The sequence below is a fragment of the Podarcis tiliguerta genome (assembly GCF_965153285.1).
Source record: "Podarcis tiliguerta genome assembly, chromosome: 14".
Classification (NCBI taxonomy): Eukaryota; Metazoa; Chordata; class Lepidosauria; order Squamata; family Lacertidae; genus Podarcis; species Podarcis tiliguerta.
Window position 1 is genome coordinate 25,145,248 of NC_139547.1, and position 22,894 is coordinate 25,168,141.

General features: G+C 43.5%; 1 protein-coding gene and 1 long non-coding RNA gene across 6 annotated transcripts; one reads left to right on the forward strand and one right to left on the reverse strand.

The window, feature by feature from the left end:
- Nucleotides 1-193: 193 nt before the first annotated feature.
- On the reverse strand, nt 194-21,871 carry SPG21 (SPG21 abhydrolase domain containing, maspardin). 5 transcript variants are annotated; one of them, XM_083412270.1, is made up of 9 exons: nt 21,525-21,871; nt 14,658-14,750; nt 6,627-6,788; nt 5,010-5,090; nt 3,663-3,808; nt 3,146-3,254; nt 2,734-2,841; nt 1,799-1,939; nt 194-915 (listed from the first exon to the last, which is right to left on the reverse strand). In XM_083412270.1, exons 2-9 carry the CDS (start codon nt 14,718-14,720, stop codon nt 769-771), a joined length of 957 nt encoding a protein of 318 aa, XP_083268396.1. In that variant the 5' UTR covers nt 14,721-14,750; nt 21,525-21,871; the 3' UTR covers nt 194-768. The 5 variants fall into 5 exon arrangements, with proteins under 5 accessions (XP_083268396.1, XP_083268393.1, XP_083268394.1 ...); XM_083412267.1 differs by having other exon boundaries at nt 21,462-21,763; XM_083412268.1 differs by having other exon boundaries at nt 21,419-21,540.
- Nucleotides 11,360-13,569, forward strand: LOC310663912. Its single transcript, XR_014504667.1, has 2 exons — nt 11,360-12,291; nt 12,812-13,569. It is a non-coding gene; the product is annotated as an uncharacterized lncRNA (long non-coding RNA).
- Nucleotides 21,872-22,894: the final 1,023 nt, after the last annotated feature.

Below are 22,894 nucleotides of genomic sequence, written 5' to 3' on the forward strand. Positions count from 1 at the left end.
TGTGACTCCCATCAGCCCCAGCACATAATGGCTAAGACTGATGGGAGTTGTAGTTGAAAACACCCGCAGAACACTCAGTTAAATGAAGCCTGATAGTCTTATATTTAAAATTCTAACACAGTACCAAATATATGTTTGTAGCTGTGTGGGCAGCACAGTTACCATGCACACTCCTGTTGATGGCAGAGGAGCCTTTTTTCCCAAACTGAATTTTTATTCAAAAAAAATTAGAAAGCAAGACAATAAAAAACAAATGCGTTATAATCTCAAATTAAAGCATTAACTGGCAACCATATAAAAAGAAAAATAATAATAGCAATATTGGCACTTCAACAGAGTTTTTTAAACTAAATATCCTATGAATTGTAAGTGAACTTGCAGACATACATAATTCACTCATGATACATACATCCCCCTCTCTGCATGGATATATAAGATCATCCTCTTTAAGAACACAATCGTGAAGGCTTTGGTAGCAAAAGTTCATCTCAGACTGTTGTTTCTAAAACAAGTCATCCAAAGTGATACCCTTAACTCTTTTTTTATAATCTGAATTCAGCTCATTTAAACAGTGAAGTGACCGAGTGTCCGTAGTTGCATTTCATTTAATGAAATCAGTCCAAGCTATTTTAAAGGACACAGTTCTAACCGGTTAAGTACTAAGGAATCAAGGCAAACTGAAAAAGATGCAATTGGATGGGAAGACTTCCAAAAGAAGAAGAAAAGGGTAAGACCCTCTGGATGAAGAGATTCTGCGAGTCCCAAGGACTATGACTGCTGCTGTTGCTGCTGCTGCTGCTGCTCTTGCTCACTGCTGGCCTGGAGATTGGCTTTCTGGACTTCAAGTTCTTCTGCGCTGACCATGGAAGGGTCAATTGCGGCATATCTAGTACCGTGGAATTGAAGTAGGTGGATCTACAGGATAGGAAAAATAGGCAAAGTGGCACATATTCACCCTTTCCTGTAAGTCGCAGCACTCTGTGATTATTTGTTTCATAGAAACTATAAAAAGCAACAACCAGTTTACAAAAAGAATAAAAAGTTTTAAAACATTTTAAAAGTAGAATCAGTGATGAACTGAATGGCATTCTACATATCTGAGGTGGTTTGTCTTAACAGGAATGTTTTCAGTAGGCACTGAAAAGAGCCCAGTGAAGGTGCCTGCCTGGTGTCAATAGGCCAGGAGTTCCAAAGATCTAGTTCTTAACAAATGCAGAACAAATATTGTATGGCGCCTGTAACAGTGCTTGTTCCACATTACAAAAACAAAAAACACAACCACTGCTGGTGCAAGCTCCACAAGTTTCACACCATCTGAAGGGTTTGCAGTCTTCTAGGAAGAGGCAGGAACCACTCCCAGAGGCAGCACAAGCCGAATGGAGTCAGCTGTATGGAGCAGCATATTTGAACAATGCCAGGCATGTCCATATAACACCCAAACTCCAAATGACTCCATGGGAGGAACATTTGGCAGTGCCACAAATCTTCTATTACCCTGTGTTTGGCGGCGGCCGGAGGGGGGGATATTTTATTAAAACCCATAGCATCATTCCTGCAGCCCAATAATAGAAACCTCTTGACCTTCCTTCCTTTTCTCTCCTTCATGCAACATGTCTGCCTCCATTGGAAGGGGATTTGTAATAAGGTCCTCCCTGCCCCCCCCCCCCAGCTTTACTCATCCTCTGATAATCCGTCAGCAATGTTAACACCACAATGCTTGCATAAACCCCTTTGGCAATGCAGGCAGAACTCTGTGGTTTCCAAACAACAGCTGAGAAATTTAAAGCTACAGACTTACTTGGACGTAGAGGTTTACTTCGGCACTCCTGCAAAGATATGGGAAATTTCCCCCTGTCTTGAGGTGGGCTCTCCTAGCATTGGGGTACAGCTTATACATCTCTTCTTTTGCTTCGGTGGAAAGAGCACTCTGGTCAAACACCTAAAAAAACAAGCATTCCATGCTAAGAACTGCCTGTAGATCCCATGCATTCTAACAGAGATAATTTTTTTCTGTTTAGAACAGGGGGGGCCCTCTACATTGTCAGTGAACTACAGCTCCCATCATCCCTTGCCACTAGCCATTGGAGTTCAGCAACGTTTGTGGGGGCACAGGTTAGCCACTTGTGCTTTGGAAGTTCAGCTGTGCAACTCAATCTGCTGCTGACTGTCAAAGGCTCCTTGATAGCTCAGCCAGTAGAGCATGAGACTCTTAATTTCAGGGTCATGAGTCCCAGATGAAAAAGTTGCAGCTGAAAAAGGTCAACTGCAAATCCGCACACAGCTTTTAGTGGAAGAAAAATAGGTAATGCCAACTGACCTCAAGCCCTACACTTCCTACACCTTATTTAAACTCTCCTTCTGTATTCACTTTTAATGTGTTACAACGTTTGATGCCAGAGAAGGAGTTGTGCTGAGCCATCGCTGTGTTGAAGGCACAACCACTTCCAAGATGTTTGTTTACTCTGAAAAGCTCTGCAAACAGCCCACTATAAATTGCTACAGATTATGAAATGAATCTGCCCTGACCGCATCTGTTGTTTGATAAGTAGTACTATTATCCCACCTCTTATAACTGGAGAAAGTAGTCCTATAGGGACACAGCTATGTTTTAAAAATAGGCATGCTCTCGCGGATGTTCTCTCTGTTTCCAAAACTGGACCTTGCATCTTCCTAGAATGATGCTCAATAAGTGTTCCTCTCCCAATCCCACACCCTAAGTAAGAGGTAACTTACATCCATGATAGTCACAGGAATGTCTCTGATTTTATGAGGTTCCACGTAGGAATTTTGGCAGTTGAGGGTAAGTCTTGAAGCGAGCTCACTCTGACCCAGGCTTTCCAGCTTTCAGGAAAAATAATTTAATTTAAAAGGTTGTGAATTTGTTTCAAGGCAGGGCAGTAAAGAAATAACCAAGCTTATCACAACATCTGGGAGTTTGAAGCACATTTGCCCCACTCTTCACAGCCAAAGAGGCTCCCAGAACAGTCATAAGCAAGAATAAGTTTAAAAAGGACAAACCATGCCTAAAGTTTCATGTGCAAAAGACATGGCACTGAAGGAAGAAAGGATGAAGGAAATAACCAATATTAGATGGGATTTCAGCATGCAAATCTTAAAGTCAAGTCATACAACTGGGAATCCTCACCCTATCAACCATGAAATCAATGCCATCGGCCATTTCGGTATCTACAGGACCAGATGCAAAATTCCCAAGGACAATTTTCTTCAGCATGAAGGCAGGCATTAGCCAAAAGCTGAAAAGAGAATTATAGAAAGGTCAAAATTTTTGTCGCTTTCTCCTACCTCCAGGAGCACTGGATTGTCATGAGAAACATTTTGTACAAACCGTGCAAACGTTAAACACAAGACATACTGAACTCCCTCGGCATTAAAGCATGTACTTGTGACTGCTTGCATTAATACAACAACAGAAGGGAGATATATATATATATATATATATATATATATATATATATAAAAAATAACATTTATGGGCTCCAAAAGCTAATTCTAAGAAAAAAAAACTGCTTTGCAAAGGCCAAGCTGTATTTGCCATAACTCTACCTAACCCAAAGTTCACAAACAGTAGGCAGGAAGTGGCCCTTACGCCCATGTAAAGCACAACCCAAAACCTATATGTTTTGCCGACATACATCTCTCACCTGTTTGCCGTCCATGTCTGGTTGAAAATGGAGGTGTCGCTGAAAGCGTTGCACAGAATCAGAGACTGGACTCTGGGAGACTTGTGAGTGTATTCAGCAAATTTCTGAGCAAGGAAGCCCCCCAAGGAAGCACCAAAGACGTGGACCTAATTTTAAAAGTAAAAAATACCGCAATAAATAACAGCAACATCCTTTGGCTAACTGTTTTTATTAAGGCATTTTGTATGACATTTTGCATTCAAAAGCACTTGAAAGCTAGGCCAGTATTATGATTGTATTGCAGGTGGAAAGTGGAGAGAGACTGGCTTGCCGAAGACTACCTGGTGAGAGTCAATGACAGAGATGCATTTTAAACCAGGTGATTTCTCGTTCATACTTTGCTCTTAAGGACTATGCCAGGAGTAGCCAATGTGGTGCTCTCCAGATGTTGTTGGACTACAACTCCTATCATCCTCAACCACAGGCCATGCTGGCTGGAGTTGGTAAAAGGTTGGAGTCCAACAACATCTGGAGGGCACCAGCAGGCTGGATGCCCTTGCACTACGCCAAACCACAGGGGTGAGGAACCTTTTTCATCCCAAGGGTTGCATTCCCTTCTGGGCAACCAGAACAGTATAGTAGCCTGGTTTCTTTACACTCACACACCCCTCTCTATCCTCCATCTAGGCAAGCAAGAGGCACTATTACAGTTCAGTGAAGTATTCTTGCCAAGTAAAACACTCAAGGGGTGAAGCAAGACCAGTGAAGTGTGTGGCTTGGGGAGGGTGCCAGGGCTGGCTAGAGAGATCTGGGGGCATCGCAACCAGTTTCCCAGGCCCTGCTATAATCGCTCTCATGGTATTTTGTAGAGAAAGTTGTTATAAGATTATCCTCCCCATTTGGGATTTCCCAAAGTTTATCAATTACATTCATAGACAATGGTCCTCGCAGAAATAAAGTAAGGTCTACCAGACAGAAACGTATTTCCATTTTTCTATAAATCACCCGGGGCCTTTTCAACGAAAGATGGGCGGGGGGGGGGTATATAAATTCAAAAATAACTTATACTCTTTCACACACAGCTTATGCAAGCTTCCATTCAACAGCTATTATAAACCATTTTAGAGAAAATATATTTTGGAAGATTTATTACAATTTAAGAACAGCCAAGTCCTACCCAGAATATGCTGTTTACTTAGAAAAGGTCCTGGAAAAAAGCAACAAAAAAATCAATCAATGGGGCTGGAAAATAACAGGAGAGGGCTCTCCTTTGTTGGAGCAATTAAGGTTATTCTGAATAAACTCTAGGCTTTTTACCTAACATTTCTATTGTAAGCACAGGCTATTTGTCAATCTCAGGGCACTAACTTTATCCAGCTGTAGATGGTCTAATAGTTTTCTGAATCCATCGCAGAACTCAAAAATTTCCCAGTAAACTGGATACTGCAACTAAGATTAGAAAGGTAGGTTAACAATGGTGACATGAACAAAGACAAAGATGTAAAAACATGCATTTTAACCCTCTTCACCAGTAAGCATAATTTAAGAACCAGCTAGCAACTTAGACAGACACCTGCATCGTATATGGGGAGAAGCCCACCTTGTACGAGATCAAAGCATGCTATGAAGCAACCTGCAGCCCTTCAGATGTTGTTGGGTTCCCATCAGTCTCAACTAGAGCAGTCAACAGTAAGGCATTATGGCAGTTGCCATCCAACAAGATCTGGAGGGCCAAAAGTTCCGTACCCTTGTGATAAAGCAAGCTCGACTGAAAACCCATTATTCTCCACATTATTCTCTGCCATCCAAGTCTGGATTTTCAACATGCAATGATTAATTTTTCATTTTTAGTTTTACCCACTAGCCCCATGGGCAATTTGATGTTTAAGGGGGGCAATTCAAGAATGAGTTATTAACAGTTAATGGTCTTTTAGTCTTCCTCCACATGAATAGGAGTTCACTTTCTGAATAATAAGAACTATATGTCATGTGGGGGGCACCAGGATTTTAGAGATGCTTAGGTGGGGCATGGCCAAAAAAAGTTGGGAACCACTGCACTAGCCCCTAGCCTCTTAAAGTTGTACCCACTGGCCTCTGAAAGGCAGCACTAATAGGGGGGGGCGGAATGCACAAGTTTGCACCCCCATCTACGTTTCAAAACAATTTCATTAGATGTAGTTACAGAAAAAGTCAGCCATAGTCTACATTTTCAAGAAGTGTACTCATGTTCTCAAGCTGGTGCCTTCCAGATGCTTTGGACTACAATTCCCATCAGCCTCAGCCAGTATAGCTGGGGCTGTTGGAAGCCACTGTCTATTTAGAGGACACTAGGTTGGGGAAGTTTATTCCGCTTTGTGATCATCATTAGGGCTTGAAGCTTTTTATAACAGTCCAGGGAGTGTAAGAAGCCCTGGAATCCAGAAGCTAAACCAACCTAGACTCTCCAGATGTCACCTGAGATTCACTATTTTCCAGTGGATGGGAGTTCCAAGAGCTTTGATGACATACATAAAATTAGTACATGGGAGAGAAGTGGGAGGGAGCCCCTGATCAATCTTCTATCACTACAGGGAAGAGATATGCACCTCCCAAGAGTTGTATATCCTAAGTTTTAAGCCTCAGTACGCTTTAAGCTATAGTACGCTCTCTGTACTATAAGGCTGGAATTCTAATCTGAATTACCAAAAGGGATTAGATGGTGTTGACCCAGAGATATCCTGCCTTGGAGGAATGTTCTCTCATTAAATAAAACCACCAAGGTTAAATGCGATCTGAAAACCCTTAGTATCAAATTTCAGAGCAGGCTATAGGGACAAAATATGCACTCAAGTAATGTAGGCACATGAAAAAGCTGCATGACCAAAATTCCAAAGGACAGGCTTGGACGGCTGTAGCTGAAATCTAGTACATTTCATACTGTTTTGAGAACATACATAAAAAGACAGATTTAACATTTGCTCAAATGCTGAGAATTTCAGGACTTACAGCAATGACTCTGTAACCCCATCCAGACAAGGCTAAAATCTGCTGGAAGAAAACATCAGCCGTTCCACTGACAGGTGGGAGAAATATAAGGGGGCACCGAATATTACGGGGTCCTGCATCATAGAGCGACCAAACTTTACTGTCATCGTCATCTACTATAATCTGTAAAATAAATGCAGAGAAGGTAAAAATGGCTTCTTCTAATGCACATAATAGTTTGTATTCCTTCAGCGCAGCCATCACTGAATTCTGGGTGGTGGTATCATCGGGGCAGGATTTGGGGGGCAGATAACCATGGCACCAAATGAGCAGAATGAGCTCCCCAAATACTGGCTTAACACAATCTTAAGCAAAATTAATGCAGAGTAGCATCTAAAAGGGGGGTGGGAGGAGAGACAGACAGACAGACAGACAGACAGACGGAATAAGACAATTAACTCCAGAGTCTAAATTTTTCTGCTACTCTGATTCCCGGAATCTCTTCTCTGCTTTACATTTAAAAACGGGCTGCTTGCAAAGTAGTCTAAGCTTGTCGCGTCTTAGGTTTACACAGCCTACTGAAACATATCTGGAGGAAGAAGTGCAACTGTGAAATATAACCAGTTGCTTTTCAACCAGCTCCATGAAACCAGCCATTTGGCTGCTTTGCTTTGATTCTGTGTAAGCCACACAACCTGCCACTGCAAGGTATTATCCACATGTAACATGCACAATCCTTTGCAAGATCCGGTCATGCAAAGAGATGAAATAATTAATGGCTTTGCCATGCCCACTCCAGACTGGGCTTCAAAAAGAGCTTTATAAAAAAATGATTTCCCTCCCTTCTCTCTGACTGTTTAGACTCCTCCAGACAATACTGTTGTGGATCCAAATCTGCCTTCCCCCACCCCAAAATGTTCACAGGCCAAAGCAAAGTTAATGTACTCAATACGCATGTCATACGCCAACGCAGGAGAGCAGGCATGGAACTCAATCATGTGAGCATCAGGACATTCTGCTTTGGAACAGATCCAAGTTAGAAAAGACGTAAGCAAATCTAAAATATTCAGAAGTCAGACTTTCTCTGCTCTCCCAACGCGTCATCACCAAATCATGAGACTGAAAAAATATTGGGGGATGGAAAGAGAGTGGTTTTGCTCTTCAAGCTTCAGAGAAAAGAAACATGCAGCTGGCTTCCTTTTTTAGACACTGCAGGTTGAGCAAGGAAACAAGACTCTCGCAGCAGCCATTTCGGATCCAAAACCACTCTGAATATGAAGGAGTCACTCAGATAAGAAAATAATTGGTTAATGGATGCATGTAAAACACCTACACCATGGGTTGCCAATGTGGTGCCCTCCAGATGTTATCAAACTACATTTTCCTTAATCCCTGGCCACTGGCCATGCTATGACTGATGGGATTGGAAGACCAAGAATGTCTATAGGGCACCACTTTGACCAACCTGGACATACATTCATTAAAATGGGAATGGCTGCTCTGTGGCCTTCCAGATGTTGAATTCCACCTCCCATCAACCCCAGTTAGCCTGGCCAATGGTCAAAGATGATGGGAACCATAATCCAGAAACATTTGGAGAGCCATCCCAAATGAAAAGATGAGCACAATTCATTGCATGTCAACTTATAAGTAAATCCCATTAAGTTGAATAGAACTTGCCTCTGAGTGTATAGCCCAAAGCAATTTTAAAAAAAAAATTGCTTTGGCTTTAATATGAACATTGCTCTGAAGATGGGTCACAATTATAAAACAACCATGATATTAGAAGTGCTTTAACTTTACTCCTTAAGATTTACTGAAGCACATTCTGTGCCTGCTTTATCCCGGAATGTTTAGTGCAATAAGCTCCAGGTTTTTCTAACAATCTCTTCACTTCCAAGAGGATAAAAATATATATGGGTGAAATCCAATTGTGGTGTTCCTTACAGTCCCCTCCATGCTCCAAAGATCTGTTCTGGAGGGTTCAGTGATCCTCCAAAACAGATAAAGGGGAATGGAAGGCAAACCTTGTTGTGTCCAGATGGAATTTCATTGGATCTTGCCCTATGTCAGGGGTCAGCAACCTTTCTCAGCAGTGGTCCGGTCCACCGTCTCTCAGACCATGTGGTGGGCCAGACTATATTTTGAAATAATAATAATAATAATAATAATAATAATAATAAACGAATTCCTATGCCCCACAAATACCCCTGAGATGCATTTAAATGGAAGGACACATTCTACTCATGTAAAAACACGCTGATTCCCAGACTGTCCACGGGCTGGATTGAGAAGGCGATTGAGCTGCATCTGGCCCCTGGGCCTTCGGTTGCCTACCCCTGCCCTACATGTTTACTCTCAATACAGTATTCCTTAACATGAATAAGGGAAACCCTCACCCTATGTTTAAGTCAATTACAAAACCCACATTAATTTATCTGATTGCAGATTACATCAAAATCTTCTGTGTATAAAAATGTCCAGTTTATTCAATCATTGTCAAGTTAGTTGAACTTCTCTAGCTGGAAACAATAGCACAAATTCAGCTGTTCCTCCTCCTCCACCACCACACAACGCCTCTATTAACATCTGAAAGGAAAGCAGCTGGCAAAACCTTAAGAGCTGGTTGGCTAGATGTCTCTGGTCTGCAGTAAAAGCTGTACTTGAGGAAGCATGTGAAAGATCACATGTTGCTAGTAAATCTTGCACTGTTCACCTAAAACAAAAAAGACTCAGAGATAATCCTAAACAGGGCTGCATGCCAAAAATCCAATACCAACAAAGTTCCTGTCCAGTCTCTTTTTCACTTTTCACTTTTTTTTTTGTATTAGAGAGAATTTCCTGTAGAGGTGCACCCCACTGAACAGAAGTGCTTGAATGCAGGTCTACTCAGCATACAATATTAGCCCTGATTCATTCTTTTCTAACCACAAACCACCCATGAGATTTCAGCCTGCACATTCCAGACAGCCAAAAGATTCTCTGAATGCATGCTCACTGCTGAGATGATAGAGTTCACCACATCACATGATGCTAACTGTTTTCTGGACATGCCGTAACCCAGTGGCTGAACATGTTTTCTGATGCAAAGGCTCCCATGTTCAATCTTTGGCATCTTCAGGTAAGGTGTGGAAAGACCTCTGACTGATATCCTAGAGGGCCGCTACACTTTTCAAAATAGGATGCAAAACAAAACGGAACCATCATCCTCTGAAATCCCCATTTCTCCAAATTCTGCGATGCAGTTCTCCAGCCAAGTAACGTGTGCAAAAGTGCATATCTAGGGTAAAATATGCATATAAATTCATAGGTGAAAAGGTAAAGGTAAAGGAACCCTGGACGGCTAAGTCCAAAGGTGACTATGGGGTTGCGGCGCTCATCTCGCTTTCAGGCCAAGGGAGCTGCTGTTTGTCCACAGACAGCTTTCTGGGTCATGTGGCCAGCATGACTAAACCGTTTCTGGCGCGACACTGTGACAGAAACCAGCACACACGGAAACACCATGTATCTTCCCACCACAGAGGTACCTATGTATCTACTTGCACTGGCATGCTTTCAAACTGCTAGGGAGGCAGGAACTGGGACAGAAGAACGGGAGCTCACCCCATTGTGCTGATTTGAACCACCTACCTTCTGACTGGCAAGACCAAGAGGCTCAGTGGTTTAGACCACAGCGCTACCCGCATTAGCGAAAATAACAAAAAGTTCATAATATGAGGGAAAGTGGCTTTGCAAAAAAGTGTTTATTAACAGGAAATCACACTCAAATGCTGATGAATTTTCAGGAGGACTTAAAAAAAAATCATCAACTGATACAGAAATGTGGAAAACTGAACTTAAGAATGTAAAAATGAGAAACTAAGAAAAACTGAGTGACAGATTTGCTCATTGATACCAGTGAGTCATATGACACAGATTCCTACAATTCACCACAATGAGCACATCACCCAGATTTGAAAAATAAACCTCTCTCTGGAATAGCACAGTTGGTAGAGCAGGAGTCTCTTAATCTCAAGGTCGTGGATTTGAGCCCATGCTGGGCAAAAGATTCCTGCCTGCATTGCAGGGGGTTGGACTAGATGACCCTTGAGGTCCCTTCCAACTCTACAATTCTATGATTCTAAGTATCACAATAATGTTGGTTCCATGCTTTCAAGGAGTCTTACTGTGATTATTCAGCTAAGCAATAATTATTTGCACAGCTGTGTAGAGTGGGTTTTCTGGATCCCTGTGTGTATGCCTAAAACGGGATTCTTTCCCCCCCACCCTTTGCTGGTCTGTGTCTGCCTGTTCCCTGGTATATCTCAGAGACACTGCGTAAGTGAAAAGTGCCTCACTCTGTGCCTTCCGTGCCCGTCCCTGGCACGGAAAGATCCCTAAGCTTAGCTGATGTCATGACCCCCTAATCTAACTATAAACTTCCCATGTTTATTACCACAGACTAGTAGAATGTTAAGTGCACTCTGTATAATCCCTGCGTAAGACACCCCTATCTATCTTAGGTAGTTATCTCTGCTTGTTATGTTCTGTGCTCTCTCTCTCTGATGCGTATGTTCTATGTATGTAACATGTGCAATGCCTGAACGTTGTACCCACGTTGTTCACGCTGCTGGCTGCATCCAATCAGCAGCCACCATAGATGGGGCAATTGAGCCCAATATACAATAAAAGGGAGACTCCTAGCCTCCTGCTACGAGATGCCTCCCGGATGATATCCCACCACGTCGTCTGTTGTTTATTCAACCCAACACAGCTGCGATTCAGGTTGATGAGAAGCATGTTAAGGAAGATGCCAGGTATTTCGTAACAGAACAAATACTCCATCTTGTTGTAGTTTTATTTTCTGCAGCCAGGGAGGGCAGGGCATTCAAATTAATTCCAGTCTGAGGTGATGAGCAGAAGCAGCTGTGACGTTTTTATTCTCTCTCCTCCTGTGGGCGCAGGGCAGAGTTCTCCACAGGGAAGGCATGCTCACACACATCTCATCACACTACCTTCCCTCTCTGTGGCTGCTATGCTTTGTAGAAAGACAGCATTACTCAAGGGAGACATTGGCCTCAGACACCAACGGCTATTGCTTCATAGAAAATTCCCGTAGGTCTGCAATATGCACCATTTACAACCGTTGGGTTGCGGTCCAACAGAATGAGCTCAGGCTTGCAAGAGAGGTTAAGAATAATATTAAAAGGTTTCTTCGGCTATGTCCGAAGTAAGAGGAAGAACAAGCAAGTGGTAGGTCCTCTGCGTGGGAAGATGGAGAAATGCTGTTGGGCAACAGAGAAAGGTGGAACTACTCAACACCTACTTTGCCTCTGTCTTCACCCAAAAGGAAAGTGATGCCCAACCTGGTGATAACAGAATAAATGATGTAAGGAGGGAGCTGCAACCCAAGATAGGGAAAGAGGCAGTAAGGGAACACCTAGCTACTTTAAATGAATTCAAATCTCCGGGGCCTGATGAGCTGCACCCAAGGGTACTAAAGGACCTTGCGGATGTAATATCAGAGCCTTTGTCTATTATCTTTGAGAATTCTTGGAGAGTAGATGAGGACCCTACAGAGTGAAGGTGGGAAAATATTGTCCCCATCTTCAAAAAGGGGGGAAAGGAAGACCCAGGTAACTACTGACCGGTGAGCTTGACATCAATACCAGGGAAGGTCCAGAACAGGGAATTTAACAGTCGGTCTGTGAGCATTTAGAAAAGGATGCTGTGATTACTAAGATCTAGCATGGGTTTCTCAAAAATAAGTCATGCCAGACCAATCTGATCTCTTTCTTAGATGGAATAACAAATTTGGTGGATCAGGGAAATGCTGTGGATGTAGTGTATCTTGATTTCAGTAAGTTCCCCATGACATTCTTGCAAGGAAGCTGATAATATGTGGGTTGAACGAGGTAACAGTTGGTGGATTTGTAGCTGGTTGACTGACCAAACACAGAGTACTCATTAATGGTTCCTAGTCATCCTGGAAAAAAGTGGCAAGTGGGGTGCCACAGGATTCTGTCCTGGGCCCGTTGATGTTCAACATCTTTATAAATGGCTTGGATGAAGGAATTGAGGGGATGCTCATCAAATTTGCAGATGACACCAAACTGGGAGGGGTAGCTAATGTCACAGAAGACAGAATCAGAATTCAAAATGACCTTCACAGATTGAGAACTGGGTGCAAGCTTAACAAAATGAATTTCAGTAGGGACAAATGTAAGGTTCTGCACTTACGCAGGAAGAATTAGATGAACAAATATAGAATGGGGGACATCTGTCTTACGAGCAATGCATGTGAAAAGGATATTTGGGTCTTGGTGGGCCAAAAGCTTAACATGAGTCAACAGTGTGATGCAACAGAAAAAGGAAAAGGGAAAAAAAGGTAATGCTATTCTAGGCTGCATCAACAGAAGTATTGTGTCCAGATCAAGGGAAGTAATAACACCATTCTATTCTGCCTTGGTCAGACCACACCTGGAATACTGTGTCCAATTCTGGGCACCACAATTTAAGAAGGATGTTGGCAAGCTGGAATGTGTGCAGAGGAGGGCAACCAAGATGATCAAGGGTCTGGAAACTAAGTCTTATGAGGAGCACTTGAAGGAACTAGGTATGAAAAGAGGAGACTAAGAAGAGATATGATAGCCATCTTCAAATATCTGAAGGGCTGTCACATGGAGGAGGGAGCAAGCATGATTATTTTCTCCTGCTCTAAAGGGTAGGATTCGAATCAATGGCTTCAAGTTGCAAGAAAGGAGATTACGACTAAACATTCGGAAAAACTTTCTGACAGCAAGAGCTGTTCAGCAGTGGAACAGACTCCCATGAGAGGTGGTGGACTCTCCTTCCTTGGAGGTTTTTAAACAGAGGTTGGATGGCTATCTGTCATGGATGCTTTAGCAGAGATTCCTGCATTGCAGGGGGTTGGACTAGATGACCGTTGGGTCCCTTCCAGCTCTAATATTTTATGATTCTAACTTGCTTCTTGTTTGTGGTGTGGAAGTCTGTACAGCTGTTAGTTCTGCGGTACCACTATAAGGCCTTTGCAGGCACGATATGGGACCATGATCTCCAGAGAGCCACATGAAGTGGGAGGGAAAGAGTTTAGACAGCTTGGTTTGGGTTGCAAGAAGGATGGAACATAAGTTTCTAGTAGGGCTGAACCAATCTGTAAATTTTGGTACCTCTCTATTTCTTATTTTTCTAACCTTAAATTCAGCTTGCCACGTTTCCGCTTCAGTTTGCCATCTTATATATTTTTTTAATCCTCAGTAATTTTTTTCAGCAATTTAATGTACATTTGTCCTTGGCAAACACTTTTTTATATGAAGTTATGCACAACAGACCTATTGCTACAAACAATATGCATTGTATGCAATTTTTTTTGTTAATATCTGTATTTTTACACACTTCCCTCTAGTCTAATCCATGCAACTGTACATTTTTTTTTTTGATTGGAGAACTTGTATGGCAAAATGTGGATTTCAAAGGAAGGGCAAACTGGGTAGATTCACAGTAAAAAAATACAAAACAAACCAAATTTCTCCATCTTTGGTTTCTAAGGGGGGGGGCTATACACACACACACACACACACACACACAAACACACACACACATATTTCTTAGACCTCTTTACCTCTGTATGGTATGATTCTTCTGGAATAAGGAAAAATGCAATTTTGTTGATGCTTCGATCCTGGAATTGCTGCTCTTAATCCCCAGAAGGCAACAATAATTTTCTGTATGGCAAGTCAACCCAGCAAGGTCAGGATTTATGGGCTTGCCCACATACTACGAATTATACGCAAACATTGCAGAAAATTCCACACATGTAATATGGACATACAGAACATAGGTGTCTATGGACCTGATATACATTTTGAGTTCTAGGGTCCTGCTAATTATGCCCCTGAGTTTGCAATTAAGGATCAAGTAAACAGCACCAGAAGATCCCTCATATACATGTCCTTGGGATCAGAGGGAAAATCAATCAATCAATCATATATTCCATCCTTCCTCCCAAATGAGCACAGGCCCAGGGCAGCAAGAATTAAAAACTGGACCTACCTTTTTTAGAGGAACTGTACTTCTGAACCAGTTATAGTCAGGAGAGATTTTAATCTCTCCCATGGTGGTAACGAACCCAAGGTAAAGAAAAACCTGAAAACACAACAGGGGAAATGTTTCAGACAAAGTAAATAAAATGTAGGATCACTTATATACTTGAGGGAATTTCTTCAGGGTAAACCTGCTTTCAGGCCCCATCAATTTATTATTCTTCCCTTAGATTTACTTATTTACTTGTGCACAACTGGAAACCACCAAGAAAAATTCTGGAACTGGAAAGGCTGGAAAACATAAGGAAGTTCAAATTAGAAGCAATTTAATACATGTTTTCTAGTTAGATGGCACAAGGGAGCTGAGAGACCAACTGCCTCTTCCTAAAAATAAAATACAACTGCTGCTGAAGGACCAACTGTGCATAACAGAAGATGAACCACTGTTGTAGCTCCATGTAGGCCAAACAGTATGGGAAATGAAGCACATTTTGGTGAGGATTATGGGTCAAAGCCTTTCAGAGTGTTAACAAGCAAAATGGCACAGCAGAAACCTTAACATAGAATCATAGAATCATAAGAGTTGGAAGAGACCACAAGGGCCATCAAGTCCAACCCCCTGCCAAGCAGGAAACACCATCAGAGCACTCCTGACATATGGTTGTCAAGCCTCTGCTTAAAGACCTCCAAAGAAGGAGATTCCACCACATTCCTTGGCAGCAAATTCCACTGTCGAACAGCTCTTACTGTCAGGAAGTTCTTCCTAATGTTTAGGTGGAATCTTCTTTCTTGTAGTTTGGATCCATTGCTCCGTGTCCGCTCCTCCACATGCAGCTGCTGGGTGACCTTGGGCCAGTCACAGTCTCTCAGCCCCACTCACCTCACAGAGTGTTTGTTGTGGGGGAGGAAGGGAAAGGAGAATGTTAGCCGCTCTGAGACTCCTGAAAGGGAGTGAAAGGCGGGATATCAAATCCAAACTCTTCTTCTTCTTCTTCTTCTCTGGAGCAGCAGAAAACAACCTTTCTCCCTCCTCTATGTGACATCCTTTTATATATTTGAACATGACTATCATATCACACCTTAACCTTCTCTTCTCCAGGCTAAACATGCCCAGCTCCCTTAGCCGTTCCTCATAAGGTATCGTTTCTAGGCCTTTGACCATTTTGGTTGCCCTCCTCTGGACACATTCCAGTTTGTCAGTGTCCTTCTTGAACTGTGGTGCCCAGAACTGGACACAGTACTCCAGGTGAGGTCTGACCAGAGCAGAATACAGTGGCACTATTACTTCCCTTGATCTAGATGCTATACTCCTATTGATGCAGCCCAGAATTGCATTGGCTTTTTTAGCTGCCGCGTCACACTGTTGGCTCATGTCAAGTTTGTGGTCAACCAAGACTCCTAGATCCTTTTCACATGTACTGCTCTCAAGCCAGGTGTCACCCATCTTGTATTTGTGCCTGTCATTTTTTTTGCCCAAGTGCAATACTTTACATTTCTCCCTGTTAAAATTCATCTTGTTTGTTTTGGCATGAAATCGGTATTTTGGCTATACATTGTAAATAGAGTTGTGCACCTTGCACAATTCCACATTCCTAAGAATCAAACTCAAGCACTCCTCCCAGGACACAACTAGCATTTTGTATTATGAAAGTGTGCTTAAAAATGCACAGGCAGTATTGCAAAACTCTCCAGGGTTTCAGAAGATGGTGCTTCCAAGCACCTCTCTCACAGCCTCTAGGTCACTTCCTCCTCACACTCCCCTTTCCAAACTCTCCAAATTCTGCAAACATTCGACCGTCAAATCCAGAATGTGAATTCAGCAAAACATTGCAAAATACTGTTCACAGGCTGTGTTGACTTGCACAGCCTCTTTGGTTGGTCAAAGTTTTCCAGGCATGAATACGACTGACCTTGAACATATCTGTATTACAGCCATGTAATATGCCCTGGGCAAAACCTAGGGCCCAAGAAAATGCCTAAGAGGAAGCATCTGCTTACCCAATCTAAGGGCACAATAAAAATGAATCTGCACAGTGGTTAGAAGTTGGCAGCATACACACCATACATTTAAAGCACACGGCTTCCCCCAAAGAACTTTGGGAACTGTAGTTTGTTAAGGGTGTTGGGAATCGTAGCTCCGTGGGACTTCGGGGGAAACCATGTGCTTTAAATGTATGCTGTGAACACTGCCTTACTTTGTAGCTACAACCACCCCCCAGTTTCTCTTTTTGTCACCTATGATTTAATACTACCGATGACATCTTGGAACACAACGTAGCAAATAGTTCCTCCACTTTTAATTCTTCTCTACCAATATGCCTTGAACTAACTCACCAACATTCAGTGCTACCCGGGGCCTTGAGACTTCTACAGGTGCAGACAATATTATGTCAGACAATTCACAAAACCAAGCCCTCAAAACCACCTGCTCCTTACCATTTAGGAAGTTAGATAACATCTCAATTAAAACCAGCAGTAAAATTCAAAACATCTCTTTCTATAAAAGCCAGATGTACCAAACCTAAACTGGAAAATACTTATGTGGAAAAACATTTCATGCATGCAGTACAATTAAAAGGATGTGCTGCTGTTTTATTCCTCTGTTTTAGCCATAAATCTTCTGTTGATCACTTAAGTATGGAGTGAAGCACAGTCAGCTATTCTTCCTGGTTATAACTTATACTGTACAGCTCTTCATCTTTACAACTCAAGAATGGTTTCTGACCCAAGTTTTAAAGGGATTATTTCCAACTTCCATCAACAACTAATTAAGCTCCAAGTACTGCAACCCTCTGCATAGACTTGTAATCCAGATCATAGGATAGACCCAAAGGATTTTTATTCGTTTACTCGTGCATTCCATACTCTCAAGTCAAAGGTAGAAACCAGAAAGATTTCCAATATTAGATTTTAGATGCTTCAGAACATTAACGTGCTCTATAGTGTGCAAAGACACCAGACTTTGTACATGGCTTTGAACAAATATAGCACCAAAATATTGATTTGTTGCTGGGGGATGCATGGAACAGACTCTAACACAGAGATTTACAGCATTGGGTGCAGCTAGACAACTCCGTGGGTACATGGCAATAACCTCCCACTTCCACCCCATAACCCAGGCTCGTGGCCAAATGCTGCCCTCCAGACCTCTCCATTTGGTTCTTGGAAGTCTCCCCATGTCATACCCCTCATTGACCCTGCTTCACACCCCACGTGTTTCTGCCTGGCTGGAAGGTATCTATTAACAAAGGTAATGCCCATTGCTTGCCTTGACAGAAGATGAATGGGGCTGGGGGTGTATGTTTAGAAAGTGCAAACGTAAAATTTACATGTATTGCTGTACCTACTTTTTATCTTTTGTTCTGCCCCACAACTGGCATGCTTCCCCCCACCCCAAAAGTTACCCAGAAAGGAATGCAGGACCTGAGAAAGGTTTCCCACCCATCATAGCCTTCTCCAGCATCATCACATCGCCCTGAACAAACTCAACAGCTACGTTGGAATCCAGGAATAAAGAACCAAAATTTCACCACCATCACTACAGCACTCTCCTCACTTGTGAGTTTCAGCAGCTGGCATTCAGAGGCATCCTGCCTCCAGCACAGAGGGAATATTTCCTTCCGATTCATCCCAAGAAAGGCCCTAGAATATGTCATGTATGTATTGGGTATATACATATTTTGTATAACACTGAAGTTATGAGATAGATTTCCATCATGCACCAATTTTGAAAAGCACAGCGTAAATGTAATAAACCAATTCATTTCATTTGGAAGTCCAGAGTTTGTTTTGTAAAAGTCCTTGGTATTACACCTGGCTCACTTCTTCTTGGGCCCTGAACTCCCATCACTGGGCTCTGTGAGCTCTTTTCATTCTTAGGTAAAGGTAAAGGGACCCCTGACCATTAGGTCCAGTCATGACTGGGGTTGCAGCGCTCATCTCGCTTTATTGGCCGAGGGAGCCGACGTTTGTCCGCAGATAGCTTCCGGGTCATGCGGCCAGAATAACAAAGCCACTTCTGGCGAACCAGAGCAGCACACGGAAACGCCGTTTACCTTCCCGCCGGAGCGGTACCTATTCATCTACTTGCAGTTTGACGTGCTTTCGAACTGCTAGGTTGGCAGGAGCAGGGACCGAGCAACGGGAGCTCACCCCGTCACGGGGATTCGAGCCGCCGACCTTCTGATCGGCAAGTCCTAGGCTCTGTGGTTTAACCCACAGCGCCACCCGCGTCCCTTCTTACTTTTCATTCTTAAAGGTAAAGGTAAAGGTACCCCTGCCCGTACGGGCCAGTCTTGACAGACTCTAGGGTTGTGCGCTCAACTCACTCTATAGGCGGGAGCCAGCGCTGTCCGCAGACACATCCGGGTCATGTGGACAGCGTGACAAACTGCATCTGGCGAGCCAGCGCAGCACACGGAACGCCGTTTACCTTCTCGCTGGTAAGCGGGCCCTATTTATCTACTTGCACCCGGGGGTGCTTTCGAACTGCTATGTTGGCAGGCGCTGGGACCGAACGACGGGAGCGCACCCCACCGCGGGGATTCGAACTGCCGACCATGCGATCAGCAAGTCCTAGGCACTGAGGTTTTACCCACAGCGCCACCCGCGTCCCCTTTTCATTCTTACTGGGCTTCAAATATTCATTTGATCACAGTACAATCCTACGCATATTTACTCAGAAGTAAATCTCACCGAGTTCGGTGGAACTGTCTCTGGTGCATTTAGGTTTGCAGCCTTACACCACAGTCCTAACACCCTGATCATTGATGCCAGAGGGGGTAGGACATAGCGAAGGTGATCCTCTGTCAACCACAGCTGGTGGAGTGGGAGTGGCTGTACTGCTGGTGCAGCCCCTGATGCAGGCAGGAAAGTACCATACCATCGGCAGCAGCCTACAGAAAGACCTGAAATGGGGTGTTGGCAGCTTTGGACGCAAAGCCCCACAGATCCTCTGAGGGGACCAATACTTTTAGGTCAAACTTTGACCGGGGGGGGGGGGGGGGGGAAGGGAGGAACACTTTTCTCCCGCCTTGGCCAGCACAAGCCAGCAGGGCTTCTGATGCAGTAGCTACTTTAACTGCTGCTGCCTGGCTCAGGTTTGCTCTAAAAAGATTGTTTTTGATGTTCGTTTCTGTAAGTTGCTCTAAGTAGCTTTTGTGGAAAAACAACAACTAAAAAACAATAACAAAGACACCCCTAGATTGTCCAGGCAGCAGATTTCAACTTTTAAGTTTATTTCGAGTAAGAGCACTTAAAAATAAATCAAACTTCAAAAAAACAGCACAATCTTTGGAGAGGCATTCTCACACATATAAAAGAGAAGGCCTCTTCCAGAAACCTGCCACGGCACGTGTGCTTTACCATATATACACGTAGCACTGTTGTGTGTGTGCAGGGAGCTTGGTGTGCAAGTAATGTTTGGATGAATTTTAAAGCAGAAATTTATGCAACACAGGATCAAATCTTGCAGAATTCAATGGCGCTTTCACTCTCCCACTGAAAACCAGTTTTTGTTTTCTTGGTTATATGATTTTGCTTTCCATAAATGTATAAGGCAAAACAACATTTACCTCCTACTTTTCTGCATAAACATACAATTATAGCTTTCCCACCAAGTCTTTGGCTTAATCCATTGGGTTGCAATGCTAACCCCGCTTGTCCGAGAGTGGGCCCCAATGAATTCAAATGTACCGTATTTTTTGCTCTATAAGACTCACTTTTCCCCTCCTAAAAAGTAAGGGGAAATGTGTATGCGTCTTATGGAGCGAATGCAGGCTGTGCAGCTATCACAGAAGCCAGAACAGCAAGAGGAATTGCTACTTTCACTGCACAGTGATCCCTCTTGCTGTTCTGGCTTCTGAGATTCAGAATATTTTTTTCCTTGTTTTCCTCCTCCAAAAACTAGGTGCGTCTTGTGGTCTGGTGTGTCTTATAGAGCGAAAAATACGGTATTTACATCAGAGCAGGTGTGGTTTGGATTGAACACACAGTCCTCAACCCATACTGGAAGTAAGCCAGAGCAGCAATAATAGGTCTCCTCAATATTCTTCACTTTTCCTCCCCTTCTCTCTATCCACTGCCTTCCCTTTCTTTCAAAGTCCTAGACTGTATGCTGCTCGGGGCAGAGGCCTGTGTTTTTCCTTACATTATCCTGTTATAAACATTATGGATACCTGCTGGTATAAAGAGTGCACAGGCACTCCAAATACATGTTAAGAGTTAAGAGCTGTCACCTGATTAAAGAAAGCACAATAAATTACATCTGCACACCAACAACAAAGTGCTAGGTAAAAAAATCATAAACTTTATGAGTGTAAAGCAACCATGTTTACAAGGCATTACAAGGCACATTGCAAAGTTAAATGCATCCCCCCATTTCCCACTACGGCCTTTTTGCAAAGGACCTCCCCCCTCCACAGCTTAGCCCTTTTCCCAACCTCCCCTTCCTGAAAAATATAAATATTATCATTTCCACATCAACTATCTGCAACAAGCTACCCACCACAGAACACTTGAGACTCACTGTTTGGGCAAATGTGCACACCCCCTTCCCTCAAGAGAACTTCCCTCTCCCACCTCCCTTCGCCTGCACGCTCACAACAACCCTGCGAGGTAGTCCAGAATGAGGCGGCGAGTTTCGTGGCTCGGTGAGGGATTTCTGGACCCGTCGTGGTTCCTGCGCGCTCTTAACCGCTTCCACCACGCGCACTCTCAACAGCAGTTAGTTAATTAACAGCCCCTTATTCGCCATAACCCTTGGAAACTTACTTCCCTCATCTACAGGACGAGGTAACAACAGCAATACACGCACCTCCTCACTGTACCCCATCGACCTCACTGAGGTCCCGAGCCTTTGCTCCCCTCCATTTCTTACCGGATCTTCCACAGGGTGGAGTGGGGGGGTAGCCGAATATCGTATTCCCCCCCTCGTCTTCTCACGTCAGTGGTATCTTCCCAACCCCCTCCGCCGCCGTCGCCTCTTCCTCGTCCCGCGGCGCCCTCAAGCAGCCAACCCCGCTGCTCTCCCGCCCCCGCCGCCCAAGCGGGCGGGGCGCGGGCCAACGGCGCACGCCAATCACTCGACGTCACACACACCCCCTAAAAGGGGCAAGGTCCCGATGGAAGGAACCTGAGCTCGACAGGCTCCATAGCTACCGAGGCGGAAGGGCTCCTGTCACGTGATTTGAAGAAATGAGTGGAACGTGGGAAATCACCTTACGCGCAAGCGCACACGGGGCGGGGGAGGGCGCAAACGTCTGGCGTTGTGGCAGAAGGAACTACAACTCCCATGAGCCCCAACCACTAAGGCAGAAACGATGGGAACTGGAGTCCAGCAACAGGCCCACAGGGTATTCTCTCACCTCCACCCTCACTCCAATTTAAAATGCCGAATATATGTTATTTATTTATTTGTTTGTTTGTTTGTTTGTTTTATTGCATTTATATCCTGACTTTTCTCCAGGGTATTCGCACACCCACCCCTTTATTTTAAAATCTGCACAACAGTCCTGTGAGGTATGTTGGGGTAAGATTATAGTATATGGCCCAGGGGCTCCCAGTAGGCGTTATGGCTCAGTTATGCTTGAATCATTTTTTCCTCGCAAAAACCCTGTGAGGCCGGTTAGGCTGGGGGAGATAGTGAAGCTGAGTGGGAGTTTGAACATGGCTCTTGCTAGCCGTAGTCCAAAACTATAAGAGAGTTCAGTACATTAATGCAGCATAGATAATATATTCCACAATCCAGGGCTTTATGTGAGTTTTAGACTGCGGTCATAATGTGTGATTATCTAACTATTGACACCTGTACTGCACTTGTATTTGCTTTCCATGTGTATACATGCTTGCCAATTTAGGATTATGCTTTCTACATTTGATGAAGCGCCTTGTGGTCAATGAAAGTTTATGTCATAATAAAATGCTAAAGTCTTTAAGGCAACCTTCCCCAACCTGGTGCCTTCCAGATCTTTTAGATGATAATCCCTAACCATTGGTCATGGTGGCTGGGGGTTTTGGAAGTTATAATCCAAAACATCTGTGCAGAAAACCACTTTAAAGTGCTACAATACTTTCTATTGTTTTTGCTATAACAGATTAATATGAATAACCTTCTGGAATACTTGAAGAGTATTTATATACTCTGTTATGGGCCCTAGTTTTATAACTATGGCTGCAATCCTTTAAATTACTTATTCCAGGGTGGCACTTTTACAGAACTGGCCTGTTGATTTTTGTGGGGATATTGTT